A 14,552-nucleotide genomic window follows, 5' to 3' on the forward strand; every position below is an offset into this window, starting at 1 on the left:
CTCAAAAAGCAATTGTATTGAAGTGGACCAATGTAGCTCATTATAATCCCTCAGATGTACTACACTGGCTGTTTAGAAATGGGAGAACATTTTCTGATAGTATTAGTCTGCTCAAAATTGTTGCTGACCCGACCAATTCTGTTTTCATTTTCCTAACTAGGAAATGGAACATTGACTTGGAATCCAACAAGCTCCTCTCCGCTCCGTGCCATCGTGAGAGCAAATGATTCTAAAGTTACTCAGGAGCTGTTTCTTTCACTAGTACTATGTAACTGCTCCAATAATGCCACTTGCCTGTTCAACAGAACTTCTTCCACTGGAAACAGCACAGACTTTATGGTATGACATCCCAGTACCCTTCATTTATTCCGGATCTCTTCTCTTCTAATCACTTTCCATTTCTGTTGCATTTTAAAGACAAATTGTGAAGGGTTTTTACTAAATGCAATAAAATGGTTAACTTGGCAAAGAAGTAAGATGGAAGGTGGTGCCACTTTGGGACCCTTTTACTTAACTGTTGTCTCCTAATATATCATGCAATTGGCGTGAATTAACATACAGTGATACTGTACAAGCAATGGCTTCAGTGCACACTGATTCACACGTTAACTGCATGCTGTTAGGGGACAGAAAAGGGGCGTGAACTGCACACTGCACTTAGGGGTCCTTTTACTAAGGTGCGCAAACCGATTTAGCGCCTGATAAATCAGTTTGCGCACGCTACATCGGTTAGCGGGCCTTAGTAAAAGGACCCCTTAGTGTATAATACTGTGCACTATCACTTGTGCGATTAGTGCAGGTTCACTGTCACGAGGAAGCACCAAAAGAGCAGTTCAATAACATATTTAGAATGATGGCGTAGATGCTTACGTTACATAGCGTGCATTTGCAGAGAGGGTTGGAGCATGGGTGGGTCTTCCACTTGCATGTGTAGTTACGCAGGCAGTTGTCACATGTGTACACTAGCATTTCCACCAGCTTTATGGGTGACATGAGTGCCAATGTCTAAATGTGAGGTGTGTTGACCTAGGCTCCTAAATTCCTGTATAGATTGCACTCCTAGCACACACCCTTGTTTTGCCCAGTTCTATAATTGCTGTCTAAGTGCATCCCTTTCAAGACAGCAATTGCAGAGGACATGCTGGACTCACCCTTTGCACTTAAGGCATGTTGTTTTTCGTTACTAAAGCGCACTAAGGCCCTGATTCTCCAAAAGTGCGTCCCGATTTTAGGCAGCTGTAGGCGTCCTACAGCTGTCTAATCAGCCAATCGGGATGCATGTTTTAAAAAAAAAAAATGCTCCTCAGGCAGGCCGCCTATATTGAAGGCGAGGCCCGCAAGACACCGAGGCCCTGATTCTGTATAGGACGCCCGGGAGAGGCGTCCTATTCAGAATCGGCCTATACTAAACCCCGATTCTGTAACCGGTGTCCATGGTACAGACGCCGGTTAGAGAATCGGGTTAAATTAGACGCGGCCGCTATACTTATGGCAGCAAGGGATCTCCCTGCTGCAATATGTATAGCAGCCGCGGTTGCAGCCGCCTGTCCCATCACCGACAGGAGGATGCCTAACTCCTCCTGTCGGAACCCCGGAACCCCCTCCCCAAACTCGTAATCACCGACAGAAGGATGCCCAACTCCTCCTGTCGGAACCCCGGAACCCCCTCCCCCCCAAACTCGTAATCGCCGACAGGAGGATGCCCAACTCCTCCTGCCGGAAAGCCCAACAACCCCCCGCCCCAACTAATCTCCCTCCCCCAACTAACCTTTCAATGTTGGTCGGCTGGACGGGTCTTGCTGCCGTCTAGCCGACGGGCCCGCCTCGTGGAAATGAGACGGGCCCGCCCCTTCCCGACCCATCCCCACTAATCCTAAGACCTGATTGGCCCAGGCTAGGCACCTTGGCCAATCAGGCCTTAGGATTAGTGGGGATGGGCGGACCCGCTATGCCTAAGGCCTGATTGGTCCAGGCTTCTACAGCCTGGGCCAATCAGGCCTTAGATTTAGCGGGGATGGGTCGGGAAGGGGCGGGCCCATCTCATTTCCACGAGGCGGGCCCGTCAGCTGGACGGCAGCAAGACCCGTCCAGCCGACCAACATTGAAAGGTTAGTTGGGGGAGGGAGATTAGTTGGGGCGGGGGGTCGTTGGGCTTTCCGGCAGGAGGAGTTGGGCATCCTCCTGTCGGCGATTACGAGTTTGGGGGGGGAGGGGGTTCCGGGGTTCCGACAGGAGGAGTTGGGCATCCTCCTGTCGGCGATTACGAGTTTGGGGGGGGAGGGGGTTCCGGGGTTCCGACAGGAGGAGTTGGGCATCCTCCTGTTGGCGATTACGAGTTTGGGAGGGGAGGGGGTTCCGGGGTTCCGACAGGAGGAGTTGGGCATCCTCCTGTCGGCGATTACGAGTTTGGGGGGGGGAGGGGGTTCCGGGGTTCCGACAGGAGGAGTTAGGCATCCTCCTGTCGGTGATGGGACAGGCGGCCGCGGCCGCTATACTTATTGCAGCAGGGAGATCCCTTGCCGCGATCAGTACAGCGGCCGCGTCTACTTACAATGTAGACCAGCATTTTGCTGGCCTACATTTTAAGCGTCTCTTCCTCTACTAGGGAGACGCGAAGGGCCGCCTATGTTCGCCTAAGGCCTGTAGGCGAGCTTAGGCATCTTGCGGGTCTCCCTAGGCTCCCGGAGGCGCCTTCAGGTCTGCCTGGGGAGCATTTTTTTAAAAAAACGTGCATCCCGATTGGCTGATTAGACAGCTGTAGGACGCCTACAGCTGCCTAAAATCGGGACGCACTTTTGGAGAATCAGGACCTAAGTGCCAAGGAGCCTCTCTGAGTCCTTTTGCAGTGTTTATAAGTATCCTTTTCTTGGGGATTGGGGATGCATTAGTTCAGGACTCATAAATGATTTAAAAATACTCAGCACATATTGTTTTCACGTTCCTTTGGAGAAGGGTAGGAGGTTAGCCGTGTCTTCAGGTTCCAAATGACTGGAGTTCCCATCAAAAAGCCCTCTGCTACCCACCCTAAATCAAATTTCCATAAATGGGACACAGGCTGTGGAATGGAGGAGATGCCTAATGGTTAATTCAGTGGACTGAGAGGCTGGGGAACTGGGTTCAATTCCCACTGGTGGTTCTTGTGACCCTGGGCAAGTCATTTCACCCTTCTCAGACTCTGAGCCCACTTGAGACAGAAAGGCAGAGCTTATGGAGACGTGTCATTCTCTAATGTAAGCCATTTTGATTGTACTTGCAGAAAGGCGTTGTATCAGATCCACGACCCTTTCCTTCTTTCTTCCTAGCTAGAGTTGCCACCTAAGCACCATTCGACACATCAAACACACATGCATTCATTTAACTTTTGCATTTTCTAAGCGGAGATTCTCTGTGTTCATCCCACACCTTTTGGAATTCGATCGCAGTCATTTATGCCTTTCGGTTGCTTCTTAACTAACACTGGGAATTTCTGTTTGCAGGTAGCGGGCTGTAACTGCACAGCGGCTTGGTCGGGCCAGTACTGTTCAGAGGATTTTGATGCTTGTGTGCAAAACAACTGTTACGATAACGGAACCTGTACAGATCATCCTGCTCCCGGAGAGGGCTTAACTTGTGGACCCTGTCCTGCGGGTCTTACCGGAAATGGAATGAAATGCTCTGGTATGTTCAGGGTTTCCTTTACGACACAGAACTACCTGGGGAGGGGGCTGTCATTTCTTTGAAGGGCTACAAACATCTTAGCCTAGTCCGCACCGGTTTGGAAAAGCTTTCCAGGCAGCAGTGACATCGGGATGTCATTTGCGCATGCACGGATGCAATGCGGTGGTGTCACGTGCATGCGTGCAATGTCATCGTGTCACGCCAGCGCATGCGCAAATGCCATCCCAATGTCACTGCTGCCTGGAAAGCTTTTCCAAACCCGAACAAAGTGCCAGGTTTTGAAAAGCTGTCTACACCTCTGGACATGTCCTCGAAAAGGAAATTTGCACGTCTGGGAACCCTAATCATTGTAAGATTTGTCATGCAGGACCACTTGTATACACAGATAAACCGGGCTGGAGGCGACCAGGGCTGGAGGCGGGGTTGGGGGGTGGAATGGGGCGTGACTCATCTGAAACATGGCGGGGCTGGGGCAGGGCCATGGGTCCCGAAAATCTGGTAACCCTAACAATGATCATTTGTAGATGTGCCTTTGATTTGGGTATTAAGGTGGAGGGCTCTGAGCACCTCTTGCCACCCCTGCAATTCAGGGCTCATTTGCCTTTTCAAGATCCAGTTGAACCTCTTTCAAACTGGTTTTTAATGTGTTGGAACAGTTCTGGAGGGCAAATTTATAACCGGGTACCTAATTTACCAGTGCAATAGGTGCCCGTTGGGCATCATACAGACACTTAGGCTGCTTCTATAAATGGTGCCTAGTGGCGCTTCCATTATAGATGCTGCTTGGCACGGTTGGCAATCAACCACTAGGCACCGTTTATAGAATCCCATCTAGCAGTGTCTAAGTAGGCTTAGGTGTCGCTAGGCAAAAACCAGGCCTAATTTAGCAGGGCCTAACTCAGAAGCCTAGCGACACCTATGTCAACTTCGCCTATTCTCTGCCCCTAACCAACCCTACTTTTCAGGTAGGTGTCGTTAGGCTTTAGAAGGCACCTCCACTTAGGCGTCACCTAAAGTGGAAAAACTTTGCAAATTGAAGTTTTCCCCATGAATTTGATTGTGCTTGACTAGAAAATCATTAAAAAAAAATTTTTAAAGCCCATCTTAGGCTCCCTGAAAGTCACTGATTACATAAAGCTCCGTTTTGCTTAAGATTTGCTATTACTTTCTCTCTCAATGCTGGCATTAAGGTCTAGAGCGCGGGGCTATTTTGCGTGTTAAGGCCCTAACGCACCTTAGTACATTGATAAAAAGACATTTGCATCATACAGAACAATGAATCAGTTTGGCATCGCAGGCTTTCTTTTATCCTATCTCAAGACAACACTGAATCCTTGAGCATTTGGAACGCCACTGGTACATGACTACACCACAGGGTATGTGTTTAGCTATTAGCAAACTATGTTGGATTCCTGTTATTTTCCACAATAAAGTGCTGATATTGAAGGTTCATTTAATAAAATACTGCTAGATTTTTATTATTATTTAAGAAAATGCTGAAAACTCAATTGTTTCCTAATGCCTTCTTATGCTAAGATGTATTTCAGTTGATAATCGCCTTCTAGAATTTATTTCTGACATCGAAGCATGATTTAAAGCTTGTTTGTACTTCTGAATTGATCGAATTGTCTTGATATGTCTATGGGCTCCTTTTACTAAGGTGCGTTAGGGCCTTAACACGCAAAATAGCCCCGCGCTCTAGACCTTAATGCCAGCATTGAGCTGGCATTATTCTAGAAGTGTAGCGTGCGGTTTAGCGTGTGGTACTTTTGTGGGGGCGCTAAAAATGCTAACCACCTTGGTGACAGGTCAAAAGCGCGCAAGACAATCGCGCGCAGACAAAATCGCGCAGACAAATCAAAAGGAGCCCTGTGTTGTATGTGATAATTGGAGGGAAACAAGATTCTATGTATGTCATATGGAAACCACATAGTTGTATGCGGTATATAAATTTTTAAATAAATAAATAAATTTAATGAGAGGAGAATATTTTCCTAGTCTTTTATGATTGTAACACTGTATTATTGGGGTTCTAAGGAATCCGACCCCACTTATTATAAAAAGCATATTGTAGACCCTGTGGTGTTATTCCTGTACTGATTTATTGTTCTTTTCCAAACCGTGCCGAGCTCTACGCTTGCAGAGATGGCGCGGTATACAAACCTAGGGTTTAGTTTAGTTTAGTTTAAAACAGACTTTATATAAAATGTCATTTTATCAATGTATCATTGCTGAGTGCAAAAATACTAACAAATTTTAAGAAAAACGGAGCTTTATGTAATCAGTGGCTTTGAGGAACCTCAGGATGGTCTTAAAAAATTATTTTCTGATCAAACTCATTCAAATTCATGGGAAAAACTTCAGTTCGCAGTTTTCCCAGTAGGTTTTTATGGACAACTCTAGAGCACATATTTGCAAAGTCTGCCTCAGCTGAGCACAAACTCCAGCCTGTACTTGTGTACCAGCAAAGTAGATGCCATTACGTCAACGTGAGAATTATATAAGAGGTCATTTTCAAAAAGATATGAAAAGTTTTCCTGGGCTGAAAATGTTATATGAGCCAGACAGAGGCAATTTTCAGAAATGCCCAAATTGTTGCAGTCTGTGGATATAAATTTTACCTTTGGGCTTTACACCAACTCAAAGGGCTAGATTCACAAACCTACCCAATCAGGACCGACTCGTTCCCGATCCGGGCAGGTCTGATGGATTCTTCAAAGTTGAATATGCAGATAGGGGTGTTCAGAGGAACACCTCCATCTGCCGGCACGGGTCTGCGCATGTGTCTAGACCCGTCCGAGCCGCAACTTAAAAAAAAAATTTTTAACTTAAAAAAAAACTTTTTAGCCCAGCGAGCCCGTGGTTTTAACCCGCTTAAACCCGCGGGTTAAAACCATGGGCTCGCAGTGCGGGTAAGGGCAGGAGAGATACAGAGCGGCAGGCAGGAGAAAACCGGGGACGAGCAGGGCTGTGATTTGGGGCGAGCAGGCAGGAGAGATCTGGAGAAGAGCATTGGGGCAACAGGCAGGAGAGATTAGGGGCAGCAGAGAGCAGGGCATACAGAGAGAAGGGCTTCTATGGAGCTGGAGAGTCGGAAAGCCATTTCAGACTGGTCCCCAGCAGTTGCTTCTTGAGTTGATCGGCCAGCCCGAAATTTCTTTAGTGAATCGTGTCCCTGTCTACTTTGCATGCGTTTCTCCTCATTTGCATGCATGGATTCAAAGCAGATCGCAGGAGAGGTTAGTGAATCGGGAAGGAGGGAAATCTGGTCGCAAAGGGGTTGCAAACCGATCGTTTTGCTTTGTGAATCTAGCGTGCTTTCTCTTTGAAAACTGCCACAGAGCAACTACCTAGAGATCTTACGTCTGTCCCTGGAAAGATGGTTGAAGCACAGATTAAAGAGAGCATAGTCTGGCACTTGGATACACACGAGCTGATGAGAACCAGTCAACATGACTTCAGGAAAGGGAAATCTTGTTTGACGAATTTACTTCAATTCTTTGAGACCATGAACAAACAAATTGATAGTAGACATAATATACTTGGACTTCCAGAAAGCGTTCGACAAGGTTCCACATGAAAGACTCTCAGGAAACTACAAAGCCATGGAATAGAGGGAGATATACAAAGATGGATAGGCAAATGGCTGGAAAACAGAAAGAGAGTAGGCATAAATGGGAAGTTCTCAGACTGGGAGAAAGTGACTAGCGGTGTGCCCCAGGGCTCGGTACTTGGGCCCATCTTATTTAATATTTTCATCAAAGACCTAGAAGAAGGAACATCCAGTGAGATCATCAAGTTTGCAGATGACACAAAGCTATTAGACACAAAGCAATCAGATCAGAGAAGGATAGCGAGGAACTCCACAGTGACTTGTGTCAGTTAGAGAAATGGCAGATGGAGTTTAATGTGGAAAAGTGCAAAGTAATGCATTTAGGCAGAAAGAACAAGGAACACGCGTATAGAATGTCAGGTGCAATTCTGGATAAGAGCGAACAAGAAAAGGACCTGGGTGTACTGATAGATAGGACCCTGAAACCGTCGGCACAATGTACGTCGGCAGCAAAAAAAGCAAATAGAATGTTAGGCATGATAAAGAAGGGAATTACGAGTAGATCGGAGAGGGTTATAATGCCGCTTTATAGAGCAATGGTTAGACCACACTTGGAATACTGTGTCCAATTGGTCTCCCAACCTAAAGAAGGATATAAAACTGCTGGAGAGAACGCAGAGACGAGCAACGAAGCTAGTAAAAGGTATGGAGAACTTGGAATATGAGGAACGACTTAGGAGACTGGGATTGTTCTCCCTTGAGAAAAGGAGACTGCGAGGGGATATGATCGAGACTTTCAAAATACTGAAAGGCAACAACAAAATAGAGCAGGAAAATAAGTTATTTACAATGTCCAATGTGACACGGATAAGACAACATGGACTGAAGCTGAGGGGGGGACAAGTCCAGGACAAATATCAGGAAGTTCTGCTTCACACAGCGAGTGGTGGACACCTGGAATGCTCTCCCAGAGGAGGTTATTATGGAATCCACCATTCCTGGATTTAAAAGCAAACATCTTCTTACAAGAGGCATAGAGGGATATGGGTGACTAGAATTACGCCAGGTGTATACATGGCTGGGCCTCTGTGTGTGTGGATCGCCGGACTTGATGGATCGAAGGTCTGATCCGGAGATGGCAGTTCTTATGTTCTCCACATGGTCTCTCTGAAGGTACTTTTGTTCCTGGAAATTAACAGCTGTAGATAGGAAAACTTAATTTGCATGTGTAATTTCCCTTCCCTGACCTAGACACAGTGTTGATTTATGTGTAGCAGACACCCAATCTTGGGGTGGGCACATAAACCTCCCTCCTTCCTGACTTTTATCCCTCTCCTCCCCCAAAGGCAATTTGACATCTCTCCTAACCTCTCAAACCCTCCTCCCCATGCATCTTTTAAGCAATTCAGTTCTATGCCAACAGCAAGTAGCTACACATACATCCTGTTTGCTCCTGCTCTAGACCTTTCCCTCTGATGCAACTTCCTATGTAGATGAGATTACATCAGAGGGAAGGATTGGAGGTCAGAACAAGCAGCAAGTTTGAGCCAGTGCTTGCTGACAACAAAGAACTGAAGTGTTTAAAAGGTACCGGGGGGGGGGGGGGGGGGAAGGGTTGTTGAGAGACACTGCACGGAAGGGAGGAAGAGATGCTGGAATGCTGGTGGGCTTGGGGACCCCCCACCAGCCACAGGTACACCACTGCTCAGTTTGGTCTGAGCTCCATGAGGGTGGGCCTGGGCCCACCTATCACCCAGCTGTGGCTATGCCATATACTTTTTGCTGAGAAATTCCGATTTACCTCAGTAAAAGGACTCCTCAGATGAGCTGTTCTTGTGCATTCCCTTATCTGAAAAACTGAACTATAACAGAGCTTTGTATTTTTTTTATCCATAGATATTGATGAATGTTATGAAAACAAATCTGAGTGTCAACAGATTTGTTTCAACACCCTGCAGGGTTACAACTGTAGCTGTGAAGCAGGATTCAGGGTCAACTCTCTCAACTCCTCCCTTTGTGACGGTAAATTCTTGTGTCTCCTACTCATTTCTTGTCATTGAATTTGGACTGATCCTGCCGTAGAAGTGTGACGTTTCATTCCTATCTCAGATATACTCGTATCTACTTCAATCACAAAGTAGCTGATTTCCAGAGCTACTTATCCAGGGAACTGGTGCTGCCACCTGGAAAAGTAGTGCTGGCTGGGGTTGTCCCTTAATATTTAGTGGCATTATCTAGACAGTGCCCTGCTGCGGAATCTGGGCTCCTTCCAATTATTCCAAAAGCATCTGAAAACTTGGCTACCCTCTTTATAATCACTAATTCTTATTTCAAGTTTATTAGGATTTTATAGACCGCCTATCAAGGTTATCTAAGCGGTTTTACAATCAGGTACTCAAGCATTTTCCCTATCTGTCCCGGTGGGCTCACAATTTATCTAACGTACCTGGGGCTATGGAGGATTAAGTGACTTGCCCAGGGTCACAAGGAGCAGCATGGGATTTGAACCTACAACCCCAGGGTGCGGAGGCTGTAGCTTCAACCACCACGCCACACACTCCTCCATGTTTTTCCTTCCTTATATTAAAGTTCCTGTAAACTGTGCTGAGCTCTAACTTTATGGAGAGGATGCGGTATATAAACTTAAGGTTTAGTTTAGTTTTAGTTTAGTTTAGTTACTTAAAATCATTGCAGACCTTCTCTGCAGTATCTGGATAGTTATTGCTGGTTAACGGTTGGAGTAAGGGTGATCCTTGTGGAGTGAGGATGGTCTATGGTGGAGCGAAGTGGTCCTGGTGGGGCGAGGATGATCCTTGTAGAGCGAGGATGGTCCATGGTGGAGCGAAGTGGTCCTGGTGGAGCGAGGATGGTCCACGGTGGAGCGAAGTGGTCCTGGTGGAGCGAGGATGGTCCACGGTGGAGCGAAGTGGTCCTGGTGGAGCGAGGATGATCCTTGTAGAGCGAGGATGGTCCATGGTGGAGCGAAGTGGTCCTTGTGGAGTGAGGATGGTCCATGGTGGAGCGAAGTGGTCCTGGTGGAGCGAGGATGGTCCACGGTGGAGCGAAGAGGTCCTGGTGGAGCGAGGATGGTCCACGGTGGAGCGAAGTGGTCCTGGTGGAGCGAGGATGATCCTTGTAGAGCGAGGATGGTCCATGGTGGAGCGAAGTGGTCCTGGTGGAGCGAGGATGATCCTTGTAGAGCGAGGATGGTCCATGGTGGAGCGAAGTGGTCCTGGTGGAGCGAGGATGGTCCACGGTGGAGCGAAGAGGTCCTGGTGGAGCGAGGATGGTCCACGGTGGAGCGAAGTGGTCCTGGTGGAGCGAGGATGATCCTTGTAGAGCGAGGATGGTCCATGGTGGAGCGAAGTGGTCCTTGTGGAGTGAGGATGGTCCATGGTGGAGCGAAGTGGTCCTGGTGGAGTGAGGATGGTCCATGGTGGAGCGAAGTGGTCCTGGTGGAGCGAGGATGGTCCACGGTGGAGCGAAGTGGTCCTGGTGGAGCGAGGATGATCCTTGTAGAGCGAGGATGGTCCATGGTGGAGCGAAGTGGTCCTTGTGGAGTGAGGATGGTCCATGGTGGAGCGAAGTGGTCCTGGTGGAGCGAGGATGGTCCACGGTGGAGCGAGAGTGATCCATGGGTGGAGTGAAGTGGTCCTTGTGATGATCCACCACCTTGCAAACTATTTGTGATACAGTAGAATAGCTTGTGGTTCTGTAGCCCTTACGTCTGATACACTTTATAAATTACCATTTGACATCTTTATCATTAATCTCTGCTGTTTCCACCCTACTAGATATTGATGAATGTTCAGAGAGCTCGCCATGTGTTGAAAACACCAATTGTATAAATAATCCAGGAAGCTACGTTTGTGAGTGTAAAGCTGGTTACGCTGGAAACGCCTCTCTCTTTTGTGCTGGTAAGTCATGTTGATGAGGTTAATGCAACAAGATCTGAAGATGGAATTATTGCATAGTTCTACATCCTAGGGTCATGTGAATAGCTTTACATGAGATTCTGAGATAATAAATTTGAACTTTCTAACTTGTTCTTGAAAACTTTCAAAGCTGCAGAGAAAGCTCCTTTTCACAGCTTGCAGTAAGTCACAGAATTTATAAGAACATTAAAAAATGCCATAATGGTTCAGATCAAAGTTCCATTACACCTAACATCCTGAATCCAACAGTGGTAGGTGGGTTAGAGATATGGGTGAGAAGCTGAAACTGAGAGGGGAATAAGAGAAGAGAGAGACCTGTGCCAAAGGAGGAGGGAGATGTAAGACCTGTGGTGGAGGAAGTAGAGGGAAAGGAGAGAGAGAAAGAGAGACCTGGAGCAAAGGTGAGGAGGAGAAATGTTGGACTGGGGTTGGTGGAGGTTGGGGGGTTGGTGGAGGGAAGAAAGAGACTAGACTAAGAGGAGAGATGCTGAATCAACTGTGCAAGAGAGAGACAGACTGGACTGGGGTGGGAGTGTAGAAGGAAGGAAGGAAAGAAAGAAAGGGAGGAGAAGTTGGACATGGGGAGGGACAGTGACAAAGAGAGGATTAGCAGACTACAGAAGTAGCTTAGGAAAAAGGACCCAGATGCTGAATATAGGAGGGAGGATATGGACACAGAGAGGACAGTTGCAAAACCTGGAGGGAGGACAGGGATGGAGCCCAGAGCGGAGATGCTGGACAGGAAGAAAAATGGATAATAGACATCGAAAATAAATGTCAAAAAGACAGGAGTCTCTGCAAAGAGAGTTAAGAGAAAAGTAGAATAGAGACACTGGGACCAAAATGACCAGACGGGAAATGTAATACAAAGTTTTGGTTTCTGAATTTATTAATTGTAAATATGTCAACTGTGGTAAGTGTGCATCTGTGATATCTTGCGTTTCAGTTCTGTGACAGGTCTAGAATCATTTGATTTTTGCAGGATTTCTTTACTGGAGCTCTTAAGGGATTCTTCCTTCTCCCCCCGGTCCCTACTTGGGAGAAACAGCATTATAGGGAGAGGGGACATCTTCAGTTGTTTGCATGGAGCCCATTCACTCTTAGCTATGCCACTTGACAGATACACAAGTAAATATTTTGAATACCGACAAATGCTCCAAATTTAAACCTTAGCATTAATGTCTCAATACGGGTGTATTTTTCATAATCTGTATTTGCCAGAAGGGCATATCTGTATGAGATGATGGAGTCTGGGTGGGACTCCCACTTAAACTCGTAACTTGTAAGCTATGCGCATATCTCTGACAATCAGGTGTGAGCATTTACTGTGGCTGGCAAGACCGATCCACTGTTCCTATATTCTATAAAGGAAAGTAGACGCCCCTATTCCTTTATTGATTAGGCTCCTACCAGGTGATCTCCAGACTCTTGAATATGTTCTTTGGTATTTAAATTATTGAAGGGTGGGATTATGAGTTTATCTGATATCTTGCAAACAGCATGGTTGGACAGGCTGGAGTGAGCTTGGACGGCAAGTTCAGCGTTTGGAACTTAGGACAAGACCAGACTTTACAGTCTATGGCCCAGAAATATCAAAGAAGAGACGAGTTAATCAAATCATGTATTTTTAATGGGAATAACTTATGGGCAGACTGGATGGACCGTTCAGGTCTTTATCTGCCATCATTTACTATGTTACTAATGCTCTTCTGTTTTCAGATATCAATGAGTGTGCAAACACCAACTCCACTGTTTGCCCAGACACGTCTCTGTGTATTAACACGAATGGCTCCTACCAGTGCGAATGCTTTCCTGGTTTCAATGCATCAAACTGCACAGGTAAAACAGCGATTCACCCACATGTCTTGTAACTATTCCATAAATTCTTTACCAGTTCACTTAGAGTCCTAAAAATCTAGATCGGTAGCACAGATTCCCCTCTTCGGAACCTGAGTTCTCTCCAACTTTTCCGTAAACATCCGAAAACCTGGCTATTCTCCAAAATGTAACACTCCCTCCTCCTTTGATATCCTAGTCCTCTAAACATTCTTCTTTCCTCCGATCTTCATCCTTTCCTTGGAGTTCCTTTCTCATCCCAATTCCTGTAAACCGGGCCGAGCTCTACGACTGTGGAGATGGTGCGGTATTCAAACCTAAGATTTAGTTTAGAATGTTGGTTTTATTTGGGGTTCTGGAATCTTGCTATTCTTTGAGATTCTGCTTGGAATCTTGATACTCTTTGGGATTCTGGAATGTTGCTACTCTTTGGGTTTTGGCCAGGCACAAGTGTCCTAGATTGGCCACCGTGAGAACGGACTACTGGGCTTGATGGACCATTGGTCTGACCCAGTAAGTTCTTATCTTAATCCTAGACAAAACTGGACTTTTGTGACATCTATTATTAGTCCTATGTAGGGGCCCTTTCACTAAACTGCAGTAAGCACTAATTGCAGGGTTGTCCAATCTCAGTCCTCGAGGGCCACAATCCAGTCGGGTTTTCAGGATTTCCCCAATGAATTTGCATGCGATCTATTTGCATGCACTGCTTCCATTGCATGCAAATAGACCTCATGCATATTCATCAGGGAAATCCTGAAAGCCCGACCTGGCAAGGGTCAAGATCGGACACCCCAGCACGAATGTGTGCTTTCCACAGAAAAAAATGGCTCATCAAGGCATCCTGCGGCAATTTTTGGATATGTGCACAATACCCACCTTGAGGCAGGTCTGGGGATAGAGAGAGGGCGTGTCACACGCAAATCAGAAAGCCCAGCTAAATTGTCATGTGCTAACCCAATTAGCACATGCTTACCACTTACAACGGATGGTGATAGGGGCTCATGCGCTAATGAGAGCATTAGCCATTAATAGGAAAAATTATCATTTGACCCTGGCGGTAAAAATATCTTTAGCATGTGGAAATGAGCTACATAAGGACGTGCTGTGGGCCCCATAAAAAACCAGGCAAAGAGGCTGAAGTTGATATTGGAAAGTATTTTTGTAGTTGGTACGAAATGGATAAATCTTTTAAACAAACTTCCTGGCAGTTCTTTGGATAAATTTGGCTGAGATTTCAGAAAAGTGCTGTGGTTTGAGGAGATAAGGGGAACAAAATAAAGTTATAGATTTCAGCTTGGTTCAGGTCTTCAGGTCTCGATGCCAGCTGTGGAAACCCGGAGACAACGTATAAAGTAGATGCCCACAGCTGGGCAAGACATTTGCACATAAATGGGTAGAATACTGTCATATATGGCATGTATATGTGCACAGATGTAGATATATCTGATAGCATATGGGGTTCAGGAGGGAGTCCTGGCAGAGTACTGGGGGAGGGGGGGCTCACTTACACACAAGAACACTATACCCTCCATGTGTATCTCCTGAAACTATGTGTGAGCATTTGCACC

General features: G+C 46.5%; 1 protein-coding gene across 3 annotated transcripts in view; it reads left to right on the forward strand.

Annotated features, from left to right (window-relative positions):
* The window catches only part of MUC4 (mucin 4, cell surface associated), a 103,266-nt gene that overhangs the window by 57,509 nt on the left and 31,205 nt on the right, over window positions 1-14,552 (forward strand). For all 3 annotated transcript variants that reach the window (XM_033959662.1, XM_033959661.1, XM_033959663.1), the window contains 5 exons: window positions 161-339; window positions 3,477-3,657; window positions 9,107-9,232; window positions 11,005-11,127; window positions 12,865-12,984. In XM_033959662.1, the coding sequence (XP_033815553.1) occupies window positions 161-339; window positions 3,477-3,657; window positions 9,107-9,232; window positions 11,005-11,127; window positions 12,865-12,984 (729 nt within the window). The remainder of the gene's footprint in view (window positions 1-160; window positions 340-3,476; window positions 3,658-9,106; window positions 9,233-11,004; window positions 11,128-12,864; window positions 12,985-14,552) is intronic.

This window comes from Geotrypetes seraphini, chromosome 9 (assembly GCF_902459505.1).
Source record: "Geotrypetes seraphini chromosome 9, aGeoSer1.1, whole genome shotgun sequence".
Classification (NCBI taxonomy): domain Eukaryota; kingdom Metazoa; phylum Chordata; class Amphibia; order Gymnophiona; family Dermophiidae; genus Geotrypetes; species Geotrypetes seraphini.